Source organism: Gastrolobium bilobum, unplaced genomic scaffold (assembly GCF_033153095.1).
Source record: "Gastrolobium bilobum isolate Gb01-03AN ecotype WA unplaced genomic scaffold, APGP_CSIRO_Gbil_v1 utg1863, whole genome shotgun sequence".
Lineage (NCBI taxonomy): Eukaryota > Viridiplantae > Streptophyta > Magnoliopsida > Fabales > Fabaceae > Gastrolobium > Gastrolobium bilobum.
Window position 1 is genome coordinate 202133 of NW_026898976.1, and position 21009 is coordinate 223141.

Here is a 21009-nt window from a genome sequence, read left to right on the forward strand (position 1 = left end):
TTATACGGGTTGCTGTAAATCGTGTTTGTATTCAAGCATCAATCACCTCGAAGACAGAAGTCACTTATATTAACGATAAAAAAAAAAAAAAAAAAAAAAAACGAAAAATTACATTTTTTTCACTTTTTGTGATCTGTGTATTTCAAAACAAACTTAATTCTAGATGAAAATAATCAGACATGATTTTTGCTTTACATTTCTGTTTAACAAACGGGAGTTTGATCTTAAAAAAAAAAGGCAATGAGAGAACTTTGGTGTTGTTGAATAGTTAGTTTAAAAAAGAACAAGTATTGTACTAATAAAAAAATAAAGAACAAGTAGATGACAGATAAGTCGTTTTGGTCCCAAAGGCTTATCAGTTATTTTCAATTCCTAATTTAGTATGATTATGGGGAATGCTGTAAATTGGCCAACGATCGCCTATTTCCAACTTTCATGCTTGAAGAGCAGATATCTATGTCCTGTTGCCTTTTTTAAGTTAAATTCCTTGTACTTGTCATGAGATGCCACTGGTAGATTACAAATATAACATTAAGGAGAGCTAGAACCACTTCACGAGTACAAAATTTTGTGACTCACTGGTAGTGGGTTGCTGGGAAATTTCATGAAGTTGTGATATAAATAAAGATCAAAGAAATTCAGAAACATACACATACATACTGCATCCAGGCTGACTCATAACAGTTCCCTACGACATTTCCCATGCATTTATCTTCTATTCCATAAATGGCCATTGCCCTTGATCATTCTGATTTCCATAGCAGTATCTTGTAAAACACTTTAATAATTCGGATATCCTCTCCAGGGGAATTCAAAAAACACTTCAGAGCTCATATTATATTTATAAAAGATATGACAGAATAAAACCCTACGATTATCAAGCTCAAAAAATTCCAACCTACTCAAAAATTGAGAAGTATTCCATCCCATAATAACCTATCAATTAGAATTCTACTTTCCGGCCTAGATTGAGTTAAAGGTGAGAGCATTATCATCATGGTCATGTGAAATTATTAACCGAAATATTAGATCTAAGACAATTATATAGAAAGTCTTTTTCCAGATAATATATAGCAAGTATTTGAGAGGTGCAAATTAGCAAGTTATATACACAAGGCGTCCTCAACAAATATAAACCCGCCCTACGTGAAATTTTAGCAGTTTGTTCGATAGTTCTCCAAAACTTCCTATAATTATGTACATAAAATACCATTGGAGGGAATGGTAACCTGAAGCAACGTAAAACTACCAGAAACAAATACACAAAATGGGAGTTAGGAGTGTTAACACCAATGGATTGGAGTGGAATTGTTCTGCAACAGATTAGGCATCATACAGTGTTGTTGTTGCCATGGTGATGAAGGTCCAGCTGCCTCCACCTTATCACCAATTTCCATAGCCTTCTCATAGTTGTTATTGACACAGGGTTCATCCATCTCCATCATTTCACCTTCTTCTACCTCTAAAGGTTGACCTGCTTCTGGTGCTATTTCTTCACATGCCATAGGAGAATGGAATGCAACCCACGGGACAACAGCCAAAGAGTCTTTTGTTACTTCAGAACTCTTCTCCCTCCTCACTTCATCTTCCACAGGGTTGTCTAGCTTTACAGTACCCCATGACAAGAGATAATCTGCAAAAGATGGCAAGAATTGTTCAAAAAATATCCAGGCAGATAAATAACCTCATCCCCCCGCCCCCCACACCCCCCAAAAAATAAATAAAACAGGGAAGTGTGGAAACTTTGTCTTGTTGAATAGTTGGTTAGAAAAGAACACGATGCTGATGATCATAGTTTCGATGCCAAAGGCTTATCAGTTATTTTCAATTCCTAATTTAATATGAGCAGCCTAGAAAAAATCTACTTAAAAAGGCAATAGAACAAAACCCCAGCTCTTCAAGCATGAATGTTGTAAATAGCTAATAATTAATTCACATGGCCAATATTCACCATAACAGTGTAATTACAAGGAAGAACAGCAGCTGTTATGAGATGCCACTAGTAATCAAAATTGTACCAAGCCATCAGTTCATTCAAGAAACCAAATATTATATTGAGAAAAATTAAAATCACTTCACGCATACAAAATTTTGTCTGTAGAAACCTATTACTCTTATTGGGAGTGGGTTCCAGGGAAATTTCAAATGGTGATATATAAAGATCACAGAAACATACACATACATACTGCATCTAGGATGACCCATAACAGTTCTCTACAACATTTCCCATGCATTTACCATCTTATCAGTGAATGACCATTGCTCTTGATGATTCTGATTTCCATAGCAATGTTTTATAAAACTCTATAATAATTTGGATATCCTCTCCAGGGAAATTCAAAAACACTCCAGAGCTCTTAGTTATATTTATAAGTTTCGTGAAGAGATCTAATGAATAGCAATCCATGGGATTTGATTGTTCTCAAAAGTTGCGAATGATCAGATAGAATAAAATCTCATGTATGATTATCAAGCTTGAAAATTTTCAACCTATTCAAAATTTGAGAATTCTACTTTCCAGCCAAAATTGAGTCGACGATGAGAGCATTATCATCATGGTCATGCGAAATCATTAACTCAATGAAGCCATAAACATATTTCAATTTTCAATACCCAACCCAACTTCCCCGAAACACACACACAACTTATATATATATATATATCCAAAATCAAATACACACAAAATTATAGACCAAGGACAAGACAATATCAAACCTGTAATAAAATAAAAAGCCAGAGATAATTGAGAATGATTTACCCTTTAAACCGGGAATCAAGTCAGCCTTGACAACGATAGAGAACTGGGGCGTGCTTGGGGACTTCAGAAGAGGGGTTTTGGTAGGGTCATAAACCACGAGGGCTCTCTCGTCCGTGTTTGGCACATATGCAGAAGCAGAATCAGAAGCAGAACCCTCATCTATGGTCCAAGGTTGCTTCAGCATTGCATTTAGGTCTTCCTCCATCATCGTACCACATAACTCGCCGTCCTAAAATTTTCATTTAAACCAAGAAAACAATAAATAATTCGTAACTATATACTGATCGAACCTGAAATAGTTAAAAAAAAAAAAGGGATGAGAGAGGGGGAGAATCAGTTACCAGTCTCCTGGATTTTGTTGCGGGGGAAATTGAAGGGAAGTCATGGTCAAAATCCTTGCGCTTCGTCATTGTTGTGAAATTGATATCAAATATTCTGTGAATGCTGAGAGCATGATCATCATCACTCACGTAGGGATTGTAAGGGATGTTCGTGTTTTGGGGTTTTCTGCCGCTTTCTTCCTTCAAAACCTTTGCGGAAGGGACCACACGTTTCCCGCGTTTGGGCTCAACACGTACGGCCCAATAATTTAATGCAAGAGTAAATATTTTTTTTATTTTCATGATGTCCACTCGAGTCCCTAGCAAATAAAAAGATTCATCGTCATCCCTAAGAAATTCAAAATGGATCCACTTTTAGTCTTTCTAGGGACTAATATGGGTCTTTTTAGAATTTATGAGGGACCTCAATTTCAACTAAATGGGTTCATTTTGAATTTCTTAAGGACCACAATAGGCCTCTTTATTTGCTAGGGACTAAAACGAGTATCGTAAAATTTGCTGAGGACCAAAAATGATATTTACTCTTAATCCAATCAATAATAAATAATTAAATATTATTGAACACGAGATTCTTTTTATTAATGCAAGTGCACTTCATCATATTTGTTTTCTTCCTTCTTGTTGGAGCAAAGCTTATATGCTTATCAATGCTAATATTTATTGTTTTGTTTGATAAGTAAAAGGAAAAAATGTATATCCTTTTAAATGACACAACTTATATCATTTCACTTTCATAAAGAGGTGGGACCCACACCTTTATTTTTTTGTCAACTCTCTCCTCCTTTATCTATCTCTTTCTCTCTCTTAAAATGACACAACTTTATATCCTTTAGAATGACACACACTTTACCCTAAGTAAAATAGGGGGAACATGTTTGAGTTATTAACTTAAAGACTAAATAATGTTTAGGGGTCTCTACATCTATGCTTCACTCCTTTCTCCCTAAACTATTCAATTCATCTTTAAATTTCCAACTACAAGCGTAACTATCAATATTAGTGTATTTTCTTTATAATAAAAGTCTTTTCAAGCATGCCGACCAATAGTCAAAGTCTTAACTAATGCTCCACATTATAAATTAAGCATGAATTCAAGTACCAACTAATTTTTACGTGTTTGGCCCGTTATTATTCATCAAAATTGATTTAATTAATCTTGATTTGTTCTAGCATGGGTAATTATGTGTAATTAATCAAAATGGATTTAATTTTTACGTGTTTGGCCCGTTAATTTTGATTTAATTAATCAAAATTAAGCATGAGTAATTATGCTATTTGTTCTAGCTGGCCTTCGTAGGTCCAATGTAATAGGTCAGATGTCAAAAGCCCCAATAAATGTCCTACTAGATGACACTCCATGGGTGGAAAAAATTTCTATACACAGAATGCCTAATGTTTTTTTTTTTTCAAAAAGAGAAAGTTTTCTTCCCATTTCATTCATATCTTTTTAAGTATTTCTTATATATCTCAAATTGTCACTTTTTTTAGACAAATATATGATACATCTGATGCATCAAAAAAGCACTCCCATGGTTGAGCATTGAAATCTCACCATAGGGGATTTCCTTCACCTTGCACAGCTCATCATCGTACACCCACGATGGTGAGGCACGCCTCATTGCAATAGTGGAGGCATGACTAATGATTTGACTTATCTTTTCTTTTTTTCTCATCATTAAGGAATATTCACTCCCTTATATAAATCTCTCGTATCTAACAGAGGAAGCATCTGATTTCTATCACATTTATGAGCTGTTGTTCTATTGGATTTTGGAGCCATCGTAGCCTACACATCACCCCATCTTCATAGCCCTTTTTGCAACAGCACCTGTGGTGACTTTCCTTGAGCTTTGGTCTCTATCACTACTTCTTTGAGCCCCTTTATATTAACATATTATACGTCTAGAATGATACAGACCTAGCTCTAAATCCACAACAGTTTACCATCAATGCTAGAGTCAAAAAATTGTGAAAGAGGAAAAATGAAGTAAAATTCACACAAATTTAAACGGGATAATATGATAGGGGGTTAATATGTAATCAGAATTAAAAAAACTTTCAAAGTTTTCTACATATATGAGGAATAATAATAAGGATGAAAGCTTGAAGGCTAAACTTGAGGAAATGAAAACTTATGCTACACTACCTTTCTTTAAGTTCGAATTGGTCTGAGACAAAAATTTGCATGAATTTGAAATTGTCGATTTGCCTCTAACCCCTTCATTGCCTTCATCACTGTATTAGACCCTTGAATTTCCTTATTTCACATGGTCTTTGGGTTTAAAACTTGATGTTCTATTTATATCTCCATCCTTTAGCCAATTATGCTTTGTATGGTTAATTATGCATGGTAACTAGCCTCATTATTCCTTATATGAATTTATTATCTTGTAATGAAATAGTAAGCGATATAAATAAGTTAATTCATTGCTTTCTTTGTAGTTAAATGCTTATTTATTTTTTTATTTGTTTATTTATCTTGTATTATGTATTCTTATATTTCTTGATTTGATTTGTAATAAATTAGAATTTGATTATAATTTAATTTATATATTTTTTCATAGTTGCAATTTTTTTTTATAATTAATTATTATAAAGTCTTAAATAAAAAAAATGGGTCACTATAGAATCACTTAAGTTATTTACAAATCATTGTTAGTATGGTGTCACAAACCTTATTATGATTAAAATGTTTTTTTATGTTATAGGAAATAATTTTATCTCTTATACACATGTAAAAGTATATGAGACTCATATATATTTTTTCTCTTTTCTCTTCACATGATCCCACATGACCCTACACACTTTTATGTGTGTGTATGAGATAAATTAATATGAAAAATATTAATCCCTTAAAATCATTTAGAGTTCAATAATTGCTCTCTTTATTTTTTTAATTAAAATAAAATAAAGCAAAAATTCCAACACAAGGTAGATTGACTTTTGTATTGTTGACAAGTTTAAGTACAAAAGACTCCCTGTGTTAGGAAGAGTGTTAGGAAGATAATATAAAATATTTTATTATTTGAGTAAAGGGGAATGATATTGTTACTATCAATTAATTTCACCGTTAGATTGATTATGTTGATCCAACAGTTATATTTATTTTCATCTATGTAAGATTATGATTCTCATATTTAATACTTTATATTTATTTTCATCTTTGTATGGTTATGATTTTTCATATTTAATGCTTTCACATTAAATATAGAGAATGAAAATAAATATAACCGTCGGATCAACATAATCGATCTAACGGTAAAATTGATAGGTAATAACACTAATTAGTTGTTACAATCATAGTTGTTAAAATCTCAATCATAATTGTTAAAATCTCGATTTATCATTACAATTTTATGTTTTTATGATTTTTTTCATGAAAACAATTTTATCAATATTCCAAACGTTTTTTTTACTATTTTTTTACATAACAATTTTACGTTTTACGATTTTTTCATCCCATTTGAATTTTATTTAAAATTTCAATTTTAACAATATTGGTTACAATATCCTATTCTATTATTGTAAACTAATATTTTTATGTCATTACTGTATTGCTTGCCAACGTGCTCACTTGCACGAAATGAACTAATAACTTGTAAAGAAGCCGATGACTCTCACTCTCTCATGAATTAAGAAAGAATGGGTCTTCCAACATTATAGTATTACAACTTGAATCGATCTAATCACTTAAACCAAAAAACTGTGACCTATGTTATCATTCCGAACCTTACTCATAAGGGACGCTACTCGTAGTATTTGAACATTAATAAACCTCCCTTGTGATTTGAGAAGATTATGAATGATGATTAATTAGGCTCAGAGCCATTAGAATTTATTGCCGAGGAGGACCATCAGCGGAGGGTACCGCCGCCGAACTCATGACGGCGGAGTTAACAAAACAGCTTCAAGGAGGTGGAAGTGGATTTTAAATTATGGAAATGGCAAGCGTGTTATTATTGGGAAAAGCAAGGTTAGAATTGTTGATAATTCGGATAACGAGATTGAAGAATAAGGGATTCTATTTCTAATTCTCACTCACATAGGGAAATGGCCACCATGTCCTCTGCATTTGCAGCCTCTCCCTCTCTCTGTTCCTTTCCTTCAACTCTCACTCTCAGCCATAGTCATAGACATAGGCGCGTTTTTTACATTAAGCCTCTCTATTGCGCTCCTATTCACCAACAGGTACCTCAATCATATTTTTTTTTTCTTTTTTGGTTGTTGTTGTGTTTGATTTGAAGTCGTAGCCTTGTTCCTAATATGATTCATCTGTGTTCAAGTTTGATGATGCAGATGTAGATGCAACTATCATGTGTGAACCTTGCAATGGAAAAGGATGGTTACTCTGTGACTTTTGTAAAGGCCAAAAGACAAATGTCAAAGCTGAAAACAAACGTCTCTACCGTCGATGTCCCACTTGCAGAGCCGTAACCACTTCCACTTCTCTATTAATAACTCAATTTCATTGTCAACTATTGCAACCCTTATGTATAACTGTTTTTTCTCTTTGTTCTTTCTTTTGCTGCCTGCAGGTTGGATATGTCTTGTGTTCAAGGTGTAAGGTTTTCAAATGTGTCACTTTTCCAAATTTCAATGACAGTGAGAGTTGACCAACTTTCTTTTTGAGCCTCTCAGCACTCCTACAATGCCAATGCCAATATGGTTGTGCAAGTCACCAAGAAAGGTGCATTCAGCAATGTGCTTATGCAGGTTTTTCTTTTGTTGCCCCTGCTTCTTTTTGTCTCCTACATGTACAATTTTTAGTTCTTTGTGAAGCTTACTTTGAGAGGAATCAATTCTATTTACTTGTCAAATTAAAATTTGAAGAAAGAGATGGTTCTCTGATTCTTTGTGTCTCCCTTTTTTGTATTTCTTATGGATGTAACTGATGTGATTAAAAAAATTGTAAATTTTTATGCTTGTCATGCATTCCTGATTCAGATTTTAGTGTTAACTTATATATAACTTCAGTTTTTATTTTTTGTTTTACTCTTTAATTTAAATTTTAGATCACGAGCTGAGGTTGGAAGTAGTAGTGCCAGAGTCCCTCTTCTATGTTAATGTTTAAGCATGATAGTTGTTTTGAAAAAGGATCAATTAATGATGAGATTTTGCACTGTTAGAGCTAAAGAGGAGTTAATCTCTAAGTTGTAACAACATGGTAATCTCTGTTATGCAATCCCCAGCCTTTCCGAATTTTGTAATACTGTTAAGTCAGTCTGTCTTATGATAAATGATGATACAAATTGAGAGAAAAAGATTGTCTGAATATGTATTAGTTATTGTATCTAGAAATTGTGATTTTCAAAATTTATAATGTAAGTAACTCCGTCAACATTCGTTCTTTGGTAAAGCTAAGCAGTGGTAAAGTTGTTCTTTTATGACCGAAAGATCATGGGTTCGAATCCAGGAAACAACCTCTTTGCAATTATGCAAGGGTAAGGTTGCGCACAAGGATTACCTCCACCCCACAGTCGTTAGTCGGGTTTAACGGGGAGTGATTTTTTTTTTCAAGTAACTCCGTCAACATTCGTTCTTTGGCAAGTAACTCTCAGCGGTTTTAATTTTGCAATTACCTCACTCAAACTTTTAATATGTGGCAAATGCTTATTCCCAAAATTTCGAAAACAAGACAATTGCTCATAATTAGAAAGTTGAGAGAATTTTCATCTAGGAGTGCACTTGTTCAGTCAAGTTTAACCAAAATTCCTATTCAATTGACTCACTTTCTATACTTTCACTTCTAAATAAATGGAATGAGTTATCTGTCCAGAAATTTGAAATGCTATTGCCAAATATGAAACCAGATGAAGTTTTAGTAAGTGGTCAAAGTTAAAGGTCACAGATATTCTGGGTATTAAAGTTAATGTTGCGTGTACTAGGATTTGCAGATTGTTCTTACAGCTGATCTGTCTTGGTAACTCCATTCCTTTTTATTTTGTGATAGTTCGGGTTGCTATAATGCTATCCGAGCTTTACCTTACTGCAGAAATCTTTAAACCTCTCCATTTTTTCCCTTATACTTCAGCAACAGAACATATTATTTAGGTTCATAAATTAAATTCTGGCTATGAAATACAGGTAATTGCACTGCTTTAGCTAGGTTACATTTATATTGCAGTCCCTTACATTGTGTTAAGATTGGGTAAAACATTACGACGTGATTACATCCACCATTTAGTGTTAAAAATGCCTCTTGTAAATGTTCTTCACTTTTTCTTACTTTTTGGTTTTTCCATTTTCTTTATTTTTCCCTTTGCTCTTCTATATTGTACTTTCTAAGTGTGACAAAATATATAACCAAGTCAAAAACCGGGGTTCATGGAAACTATTCTTGCCTCTGCCGAACCGTCCTGGGAGGGGGGTGGAATCTAATTAATCCCTTCTGAGTATGAGAAAAACCTGGAAGAAAGAAAAGCAGATGCTCTCATAACACTATATATAGACTGTTTGAATTGGTCATAAAATAGACTACTGAAGACCTTATTCAAAAGGAAACCCACTAAATTACATAAAAAGGGAAATCTTTTGCAAATTTAATCTATCAACTCGAATATGTACTTGTAGAACAGTTATTTTTGGTAGTAAAACAGAGCTTCATTGTGTGGCTAACTTATCAATCACATGTATAGTTTGGTCCACAGCTTATAGCTTCCATTTGTGTAAGTCTTGCTTAGGTTAGCTGTGTTTTGGTTTTGGAGTTCCATGTTTTAACTTCACAGTTGAGCCTGTGAAAAGTTGAAGATTGCTATAAAGTAGTGCTGTAATAAAGAAAACCTGATCCTAGTAAAAATCCTGAGGGCAACCTTCTTAAAAATTAAGGGTTGCTAGTTAGGTGACTAGAGAGAGGCCAAGGTCTATCGTGTCACACCACTGGAGGACAGGTTCTCCCCAGTTAAGTAATGGACGACAAGCTAATTCCTTTGAAATGCCTTATCAGCTCATCTACGTCTTCTTAACAAGGAGTTGAACAAGATCAAAACTAACACCTATTTTCATTCCCTCAAAAGTTGCAATTAATTCTAATGATTATGACTCTTTAAAAATGGAGGCAACACGTGGTCTCCTTGGTAATCTGACTATTATTGCTTCCAAGTAGAACACGACTTTGGATGCTTCCAAGTAGAACGACTAACATCACATACTTGAATTTGGATCTAAAGATAGCTATTTGACTTCTCTACTATTGTTCCTTGTTTGATTGGAATCTATTATATTTTGAATGCCAATGTGTTTGATTTGCATGCAGTAAAAATACAGTTCTTTAAAAAACTAAAACGCCGGTAACCTTTAAATAATGTTAGAGAATAATATAAATCATTAAAAAGGCCCTCACCCAACACCTTAAGGTTTTGGGTTGAAATGGTTCTTTACATGGTATCAGAGCTCTAAAAGAGCTCTGGTATCTGCTTCAGTGGATCATAGTTGTTCTTGAATCGATTTCTTGTAGCATTTCTTTCTTCGTTGATTAGTTCTTCTTGATAGCGAATTTGCTATGGTTAATCAGAATCCTCTTCCTGAGTTCTTGACAAATCCAACTCATCCGTTCTTTTTACACTACAATGAAAGTCCATCTGAAGTTCTTGTTACTCCTCTCCTCAATGGAGCCAATTATCACTCCTGGTCTCGTGCAATGACTATGGCTTTAAGATCCAAGAGTAAGCTTGGTATTATTAATGGAACCATTATTCCTCCACCTGAGCATGATCCTGAATTTGCAGCTTGGGATCGATGCAATACTATGATTGTAGGATGGATTCACAGATCCATTACATAGACAATTGCTCAGTCTATACTATGGATTGAGAAGGCATCAGATGTATGGAGATATTTGCAGGATCGCTTTTCTCAGGCAGATATTTTTCGTGTTTGTGATCTTCAAGAAGATCTTTACAAACTCTGTCAAGGAGAAAAGTCTGTAAGTAAGTATGTCACTCAACTCAAAATTATGTGGGAGGAATTGGAGAATTTGAGACCGCTTCCCAATCCTGCTGTCCCGTGTGCTTGTGGTTCTGTAACACAGATGCGTCTATATCGTGAGAATGATCACACTATCATATTTTTGAGAGGTTTGAATGAGCAATATGCTCATGTACGATCGCAGCTAATGCTCCTTGAGCCGCTTCCAAATGTGACAAAAGCTTTTTCTTTGGTGATACAACAAGAAAAGCAGTTTCAATCTGAGAATGGCACAAATTTTTCAAGCAATCCTCAAGCTCTAGCTGTGTTTGGAGATCAATCCAGAAGAGGTGCTTTCAATGGCAACAGAAACTACAGAGGACGTGGTCGTAGTAATGGAGGAAGGGGATTCAATGGCACGAAATTTTGCACACACTGCAATAGAAATAATCATAATGTGGAGACGTGTTATGCTCTACATGGCTTTCCACCAGGTTACAAAAAGAATGGAGGTTCTTCAGCTGTTAATGCAACTACAGCTGAGGTGCAACAAGAAACATCATCCATAAGCCTTATTCAAGATCAATATCAACAGATATTGAATTTACTGCAGAAATCCAATTCATCAGAAAATGTGTCACAGCCACATCTTGCTAATGCTGCTTTTCTTTCTCATTTGCACAATGACACTAATCCATCAGGTATAACAGGTTTTGATTGGGTGGTTGACACAGGAGCAACAGATCACATCACACACTCCCTATCAAGTTTCTCATCTTATCACAAAATTAAACCTATACCTATCTCTCTTCCAAATGGTTCTAAAATAAATGCAACTATTTCTGGTACACTTAGTATTTCCACTTTACTTACACTTCGTGATGTACTCTATGTACCTGAATTCCATATTAACCTGATGTCAGTTACCAAATTGTTTAACTTCATTCCTTGCATTATCACTTTCAATGATACTTCTTGTATTATTCAACAGAAAAACCAAGATTGCCAGACAACGATTGGTTCTGCTAAACGCAAGGATGGGCTATATGTGATAGTACAAGAAACCGAGAAGTCCAAAGCCTACAGTTCCATCTGCAATGCAGTTCAAAATAAAGATACTCCTCTTCTTTGGCATCAAAGATAGGGGGCACATATCAAAAGATGTCTTACACCTTATGGCCACTAAATTCCCTTTTATACCTTCTGCCCATATTAATCCATGTGATGTATGTCATATAGCTAAACAGCATAAGTTGCCTTTCCATTCCAGTGTTACAAAGTCTACTCAGATTTTTCATTTGTTGCATGTAGACATACAGGGCCCTTATTCAGTTAAATCTGTTCATGGTCACCAGTATTTTCTTACCATAGTTGATGACTTCTCTCGTTTTACCTGGATTTTTCTTATGCAAACTAAGGCTGAAACTCGTACACATCTGCAACACTTTATCAGATTTGTTAAGAATCAATTTGATGCTCATGTCAAAATTGTAAGATCTGATAATGGGTCAGAATTCATCATGAATCAATTTTATGCTCAAGAGGAATAGCTCATCAAAGAACATGAGTAGAAACCCCACAACAAAATGGGGTTGTTGAACGTAAACATCAACACATCATGAATGTGGCACGTGCTCTATTTTTCCAAGCTCAGCTCCCCTCTATGGTGTTATGCAGTAATTCACGCAGTGCATGTGATAAATCGCACTTGCTCTCCAATGCTTGCCAATAAGTCGCCATATGAGAGACTATATAATGAGCCACCTTTACTCATTCATTTGAGAGTATTCGGGTGCCTTGCTTATGCTTCAACTCTTTTGGCTCATAGAACAAAATTTTCACCACGTGCAAGAAAGGCAGTGTTTCTGGGTTTTAGAAATGGCACAAAGGGGTATCTTTTATATGATTTGAAATCTAATGAGCTTTTCCTTTCTAGAAATGTTGCATTTCATGAAACTATATTTCCATTTCAATCCCCTACATCCAACCTCTCAGATATTCCCATACATATTGACAACAATTCCCCTATTTTTCCTTCAGATATTCCTCCATACCATGACACTTTACAACCATACCAACTAAACCCACCTATAAATCAAAATAACCCAGATACACCATATCATACCCATCCAACATCACCTATAGACCAAAATGAACCTGTCCCTCTTGTACGTCATTCTGCTCGTTCACATCAACCCCCTCGGTATTTACAAGACTATCACTGTAGCCTATCTGCAATACAGCAGGATCATTCATCATCAGGTAATTCCACAACACATCATATTCATCATCCTTTATCTCATGTTTTATCTTATAATTGTTGTACTCCATCATATAAGCACTTCTGTCTCTTTGTCACCACTCATGAAGAACCTCGTACATACAACCAAGCAATTAAAAGTGATCAGTGGAAAATTGCTATGGACAAGGAGCTCTCTGCCTTGGCTCTTAACAATACATGGACGATAGTTGACTTGCCACCAGGTAAGATACCCATTGGATGTAAATGGGTCTACAAAGTTAAGTATAAGTCAAATGGAGACATTGAAAGATACAAAGCAAGATTGGTTGCTAAAGGTTTTACACAATTGGAAGGTGTGGACTTCTTTGATACGTTCTCTCCTGTTGCAAAGCTCACATCCCTTCGTGTTCTTCTCTCTGTTGCTGCTTCAAAGGGTTGGCTTCTAGAAAAACTCGACGTGGACAATGCTTTTCTCCACGATGATCTTCACGAAGAAGTTTATATGGAACCTCCAAAAGGACTTGTACTCACTGTAGCAAATCAGGTTTGTCGTTTAAATAAGTCTCTTTATGGACTACGACAGGCTAGTCGTCAATGGTACAGTAAATTGTCTTCGGCTCTTTTGTCCCTTGGATATGTGCAAGCCCAAGCGGATCATTCAATGTTTTCTTTACAACAAGGATCTGATTTTACGGTCCTTCTGGTTTATGTGGACGACATTGTTCTGTCTGGAAATTCTTCACGTGAAACTCAACGTGTAAAAGAGTTTCTTCACAACAAATTTCGTATTAAAGACCTGGGAGCATTGAGATACTTCTTGGGTCTAGAGGTATCCCGATCAAAACATGGGATTCACCTCAATCAACGTAAATACGCTCTTGAAATTCTCTGATGCAGGTCTTTTAGCTGCAAAGCCATGCATCACTCCCATGGATTCTAACTTGTCTCTCAGTCGAACCAATGGTGTTCCTCTTGAAGATGCAACTGCTTATTGTCGCTTAGTTGGTAGACTTCTCTACCTGACTACAACACGTCCTGATATCAGTTTTGCAGTACAACAGTTGAGCCAATTCATAGCTCACCCATTACAAACTCATGCTACTGCTGCAACTCGTATCCTGAGATACATTAAAGGTTCCCCAGCCTCTGGTCTGTTCTTCTCTGCACACACAGACATTCAGGTTCGAGCTTTAAGCAACTCAGACTCGGCATCTTGTCCCGATACTCGTCGATCAGTTACGGGTCTCTGTATTTTTGTTGGCTCTTCATTAGTTGCATGGCGTTCCAAGAAGCAAACAACTGTTTCGCGTTCTTCCTCTGAAGCAGAGTACAGAGCTCTCGCCACTCTGACTTGTGAGCTTCAATGGCTCCAACACTTATTCCATGATTTGCACCTCCCATGGCTTAAACCTGCTTCGGTTTATTGCGATAATAAATCAGCCATATACCTAGCTCACAATCCAGCTTTTCATGAGCGTTCTAAGCATATCGAAATCGATTGCCATGTCACCCGAGAGAAAATACACTCTGGTCTTCTTCACCTTCTTCCTGTGTCTTCTGCTGCTCAACTTGCAGACATATTTACGAAGCCATTGCCATCGAAGTCTTTTCTTCCCATCATCTCCAAGTTGGGCCTCATCAATTTGCTTCGTCCCACTTGTGGGGGGGTATTACCCAACATAAAGTGGCCCAATGAAATACAGCAAACCAAGCCCAATTCAGTTGCTTTTAATAATCATCTTATTAAAGCAACCAATCACGATAGAAAAGAGGCCACGTAAGCTGTATAGCTGGATCCATATGAGTTAGTTAGGAAGTTATGTAAACGATTTTCAGTTAGTTAGTTTTGTTTATCTTAGCTGTGTAAATTGATAGCTATATATGTAAAACTGGTACGGAAGTTGTATTCAGATTGAATAATCAATGAATTCAGTTTTCCACATACTCTGTTTCTTCTCTCTGAATCTCAACAATTTGACTTCTCTACTATTGTTCCTTGTTTGATTGGAATCTATTAGATTTTAAATGCCAATGTGTTTGATTTGCATGCAGTAAAAATACAGTTCTTTGAAAAACTAAAACGCCAGTAACCTTTAAATAATGTGTTTTGCTGCTAAATTGATGAAGGCAGAATACATATTAATTATGCCCGGGATTATTTGACCATGTTTTACATTATACTTAACCGAAGTCTTCTTGAACTTAACCGAAGATTCCATATGTTGCAGTAGTTTAAGTTTTTACTTGTGATATACCATGGATAACAAGGGCTGATTTCTCAAGCTTCACTGTTTACATGTGTTTTTAGCTGCTGAAATAATTGATGGCATGCCAGCTGCATATAGTAGTTTGAGGAATAGAGTTTAATTTGTATGGACTATGAATGTAAAAAGGTTTACACTGTTTCATCATTTAAAGAGTTTCACAACTCACATATTGTTAAATTCAGTAAAAAATCTAGCAACGCATCGTTGAATAATAATGTTAAATTTTCTTACTTAAACTCGAATATAATATGTCATTTAGAAATTTTAAACAAACACGACTTGAAGGCAAGTGACTGTAATTTAATATTATTAAGCATAACTGCACCATTAGGACACGTGTTTACCTAGTGCAGAGGATACTGGATTACTGGCATTGCAACTTGAAATCTCCACGATTTTACAAGAGAAAGGATCATGGGAGAAGAATCCAAGGAAAACATTGAATAAATGACATGGCTTCTAAGATGGGACAATTCCGTAGATTATCCGTATGTTAATTAGTATCTAGTTGTCACTTGGAGACTCGTATGTGGGCATTCTGAGATCTCAAAGATTTAACCTCAACCTCACATTCTATTCTCATATATTACCTTTAGACTATTGAAGTTAATAAGAAATCACCGTTAAGAAAGAATTATCTCGTACAAGGAGGCTAAGCTATACAGTATACACCTCTGAGTTGCCTTTTCAATCATAACAAATTGAAAGTTGCATTTCTCCGTTTTGACAAGTTTCTTATCAATATTAGGCAAAGTTTGTTCCTGGGGGGGGGGGGGGGGGGTTCAAGATGGACAAAAGACAGTGACACTCTTCCCTATTTAAAGCATGTATTACTTTTTTTTTTGGTGGATGAAAGCATGTATTACTTAGTTTAGAACATGTATATATCTTTTTTGGAACTTTACTCCACTCTTGGCGTTTAATTGACCTTCAGCTCAAAGATTTCGATTAATGCCTTCCAGTTAATTAAGTGTTTTTTTCTTGATTCAATAATTGTACTTCATAAACTTCTATTTGAAGTCACTTTGAAGGGAAGGGGATTTTAAATAACTTCTGTATAATACCGCATGTGCATGATCATTAGTTTCCTACTAGATGGATATATATGATATATTGCTTGGTAATGCCTGTTTTTCTTGATTGTAAGAGGTTGTGATTTGAATGGTAAAGCACCAAAACTTTCAGTTCTAGTATAATAGATACAGACAATAGTAGTACATGGATTTGTAACTTTGAGGATGGTTTTATCTAGATATTTATTACCTTAGGATTTGGATAATGAAATTTCTATTCTTTGCTTCATAATTCCCAAACAGGTTATCTTACATATAATTGAGTTCGCTTTCATTCTCATACATGGACTGGATTCCATAAGTAGCAATAGAAAAAGAAAGTAAAGAAAATAGATAAAAATGTCAAGATCCTACTAGACTATTTGCACATTGGACTTTGAGGATAATGAGAATAATCAAGCTGGTTTGAGGAGCAGTATCCGATCATCTTTTCAATGCTAAATCTACATTTCTGAATAGAGAACTTGTCCTTTCCTTCCACTATCTTCAAGATACTCTCAAACACCGACACTTCACATGGAATCCTCAGAACACCGGTTTGTTCAAAGCCAAATTCTTCTTCAGCTTCTCTGAGTAATAAGTGAAAGGCCTGATGACCCAAATACTCTGTTGGTATAACGAACCTGCTAAGGTTTTCCCCAACACAAACAGCTAGATAGCCTTTGGGAACAACATTGCTTGATATTCCTCCCTCACGTTCAGACATAGAAAGTGTTCTTTTCAGAAAGTTTATGCTTCTACTGCTGTTGCTGTTGTTGTTACTTCTGCTTGTTTTTGAAGAGTTGGCTATCCTTCTCCATTTCTTAAGGATCTGTTGAAGTCTAACAATGTCCCTGATCTTGTTAGGTTTCTTTGGTGGATCCATGGACCCAGTAGTGTCTCTCTTTATGGGGTTTGGGTTATTTCAGTTTTCTATCTGATTTCTTTTTCGGAATAACTAGCATTAGCTAGCTTTTTTATTATGAGCCAAACCCTCTTCATTTTTCGGATTAGCTTAAGTCTGGCTATATGGGTTAGTGCATGCCTCCAATTTATAGAAGATTGATACCTTCGGGATTCTCAATATTGAAAATCTCAATTCTCTTAACGAATATTATAATCAGTATTTGGTTTTTTTACGTCACATGCATGCGAAAACCAACAAAAGAAAAAGGTTCAAACTCTATTTCCTAGGCTTCACATGTGAGTGATTAGTGTAAGTCAGAGCTTTCTTTCTCGCTCACCATTCTTTGTTTTCAAAGATAAATTCAAATGGTTTTGATTAATTTAAATCACGGCTGACTAGGGCTGACATTTACGAGTAAATTATCAATTTTTAAACAGATTTATTATATTAGACTCAGCGATAGGTACTGGATGATTTGGTTTCCAACTTAGGAAAAAGTTTTCTATTTGTAAAATGCACAAATAAAAGTGTATTGATTTTTAAATTTTAACGAGATTAAAATTATAATATATTTTTCTACCAAAAGAAATTATAATATATTTTAAATAAAAGAGATACACTTTTATTTATGGGAGTTATTAATCTTATGTCATATAAGATAGGTATTTTATATGAGTGAAATAAAGTTGTGGGGTCCATGATTTTTAAAAAAGAAAAAGAAAAAACGGACACAAAATTTCATAAATATGTAATATAAGACAATTATTTTATATTACATAAAATAACTATTTCCCAATATTTATATACTTTACAGTTAATTATACATTTGTACCATTCAACATCAAGGGCACTATTTACTTAAACAGCCTTTATGACGAGAGATAAAGACACTTTTAGGAGCTTAAAAATAGTAGTCATTTTTGAAAGAATTACTTCATTATTCAAGTTTTATCCGTACGACCGTACCTTTACTATTGAGATTAATATTTCTTATTAGTTTTATCTTTTATACAAAGATAAAATTGTATGGGGGTTTATATAGGCAATATAAGAAGAGAAAAAAAAAAAGATCATACATATTTTTATGTGTATAGGAATTAAAATTATCTCTTATAACATAAGAAATATCAATCTATTTAGCATTTATGGATTACATTTGAAGAATTTAAAAAATTTATTGAACCAATATGGGTCTTCCTATTTTGAGTACTCAATTTCAAACCGTAAACCACTTCCTAAAGAAATTAATTAATTCATTTAAATATACTAAATCAATTTGAAAGGAGTGCCCTTTAGCTGATCTCATGGAGAATCCTCAAGAGGAGCGTCCTTAACAAATTATTAAATGCTTGAGTACTTAAGAAAAAGCCAAGTCCACGAGACCTAGAAGGAAGGCTGAGTCAGTTTTTGGGAGTTTATATAGTGTTCCTAGGTCCATCTTCAACTTTAAGCTAAAATTCTTCTTTTCGGGTTCAATGTACTATGGAAAAGGAGATGAAAGTACAAAGAAAACATAACTACTCTTCTTGGAATGAAGAGTAAAATAATCACATCAGTGCAGCTAGAACAAGAAAGATTGAAAGAATCTAGACTTCTTGCTCAATATATGAAGGTTTTCCACTGTTTCCTCGTGGCTAACAACGATACATATATATATATATATATATATATATAGGGAAAGATATATTTACCACCAGAAAAGTTTATCACTCTTACAACCAATTTAATCACTATTGATTTCCGTCAATCTAACAGTTATAATTTATTAAAAATTAATAATTAATTAATAAGTGTAACAAAATAAATGTTATTAATTTTCAATAAATTATAACCGTTAGATTGACGGAAAATCAACGGTGATTAAATTAGTTCTAAGAGTGGTAAACTTTTTTGGTGGTAAGTATATCTTTTTACCACTCTTACAACCAATTTAATCACCGTTGATTTCCGTCAATCTAACGATTATAATTTATTGGAAATTAATAATTAATTAATAAGTGTGACAAAATAAATGTTATTAATCACCAATAAATTATAACCGTGAGATTGACGGAAATCAACGGTGATTAAATTAGTTGTAAGAGTTGTAAACTTTTTTGGTAGTAAGTGGATCATTTCCCTATATATATATATATATATATATATATATATATATATATGGGCAGGTTATATTTACAAATTTTTTTGTTTAAAAACTCTTACAAACTACACTATGTAGGACCGATCCTACATTAATCACACAGTGTACGACCGGTCCTACATTAGTGTAATTGAAAAAAAAAGTTTGTAAACGGATCATGTCCATATATATATATATATATATATATACATATGTATATATATATATATATACATGGGAAGTATTTCTACAGCCACTTTAGATAAGGTTATCTACAACTACCATTTTTTAACTAAGTACGACTGGTCATACTTAGTTATAAAACAATAAAGCTGCTCTTTTTTTCTCTCTCCTCAGACACTGTCGGCTGACGTGGCGGAGAGAGAAAATGCACGTTTAATGTACGACCGGTCGTACTTAGTTAAAAAGGGGTAGCTGTAGACAACCTTATCTAAAGTGGCTGCAGAAATATTTTCCCCTATATATATAGGGTTCGTTTTTTCTACAGTCAATGTAGATAACTTATTTACATTGAGCTCAAAACGACGTCGTTTTGAGGCGAAAATCATGTTATTTTTGTAATTATAATGTATTTCAGGGTTATAATAATCTTTTTCATTATAATTTTTAATTTTTCAACTTAAAACGACGTCGTTTTGGGAGCGAATGTAGATAACTTATCTATTTTCACTGTAGAAATATTAAAACCATACATATATATATATATATATATATATATATATATAGGGATAGGTTATTTTACCTACTCTTATTTTATCTACCCTTGCCTACCCCTTTCAATATCGTTAGATTATAATCCCCTCCGACGGTAGACATTTGCGAAATAAAATAAATCCTTCTTTCTCATTCTTTCTCCCCACCTCCTGCCGCACCCTTTCTCTCTTCCTGGAGACGAAGATTGAAAATTCCGGTAAGGCAAAAATCAATTGAGTAATTTAATATAATCCTGGCCTCCTATATTTCTGATATGTTTTTGGTTCATGATCGAATTCAGTAATACGTTTTCCTGTAAAGAAATTCAAGCAAATTTTTTACAAAAATTCAAAGCAAAACCACAATCCAAACAAAAAAAAAGAGAAAAATTTGCACAAAAAAATAATTAAACATGAAATTCCAATACCAAATACCACAATACAAAACCCAGAAGCACTCACAACCGCATGATTTATTAATAAAAAATTGAAGAAAAAAAATATGGTATGATAAGCAAACAAACAATTCAAACTGCAAACAATTCTATATACATTAAAAAAAATACCACGTTCAGAATCTTACCGGAAGCGAAACAAACTATTGAGTTTTAAAGGTATATAGAATAGTTTTAGATTGAATTGTTTGTTTGCTTATCATACCATTATTCAAATTGTTTGGCAGAGACATGAATTACTGAATCCGCATGA

General features: G+C 34.3%; 3 protein-coding genes across 4 annotated transcripts; 1 reads left to right on the plus strand and 2 right to left on the minus strand.

Moving 5' to 3' along the window:
* Positions 1-1064: 1064 nt before the first annotated feature.
* On the minus strand, positions 1065-3267 carry LOC133286037 (uncharacterized). The gene is made up of 3 exons (XM_061483377.1): positions 3100-3267; positions 2759-2987; positions 1065-1633 (listed from the first exon to the last, which is right to left on the minus strand). The coding sequence occupies exons 1-3, from the start codon at positions 3166-3168 to the stop codon at positions 1284-1286; spliced, it is 648 nt and encodes a 215-aa protein (XP_061339361.1). The 5' UTR covers positions 3169-3267; the 3' UTR covers positions 1065-1283.
* Positions 3268-6908: 3641 nt separating this feature from the next.
* LOC133286045 (uncharacterized) lies at positions 6909-8211 on the plus strand. Of its 2 annotated transcripts, XR_009748075.1 has the most exons (5): positions 6909-7072; positions 7146-7287; positions 7383-7529; positions 7635-7812; positions 8112-8211. XR_009748075.1 is itself a non-coding variant. In XM_061483384.1 (4 exons), the coding sequence occupies exons 1-4, from the start codon at positions 7035-7037 to the stop codon at positions 7710-7712; spliced, it is 405 nt and encodes a 134-aa protein (XP_061339368.1). In that variant the 5' UTR covers positions 6910-7034; the 3' UTR covers positions 7713-8027. The 2 variants fall into 2 exon arrangements, 1 of the variants encoding a protein (XP_061339368.1); XM_061483384.1 differs by lacking the exon at positions 8112-8211 and having other exon boundaries at positions 6910-7072; positions 7635-8027.
* An 8730-nt stretch (positions 8212-16941) lies between these two features.
* LOC133286042 (protein SMALL AUXIN UP-REGULATED RNA 9-like) lies at positions 16942-17448 on the minus strand. The gene has a single exon (XM_061483382.1). The coding sequence runs from the start codon at positions 17446-17448 to the stop codon at positions 16942-16944; it is 507 nt and encodes a 168-aa protein (XP_061339366.1).
* Between the last annotated feature and the right edge of the window lie 3561 nt (positions 17449-21009).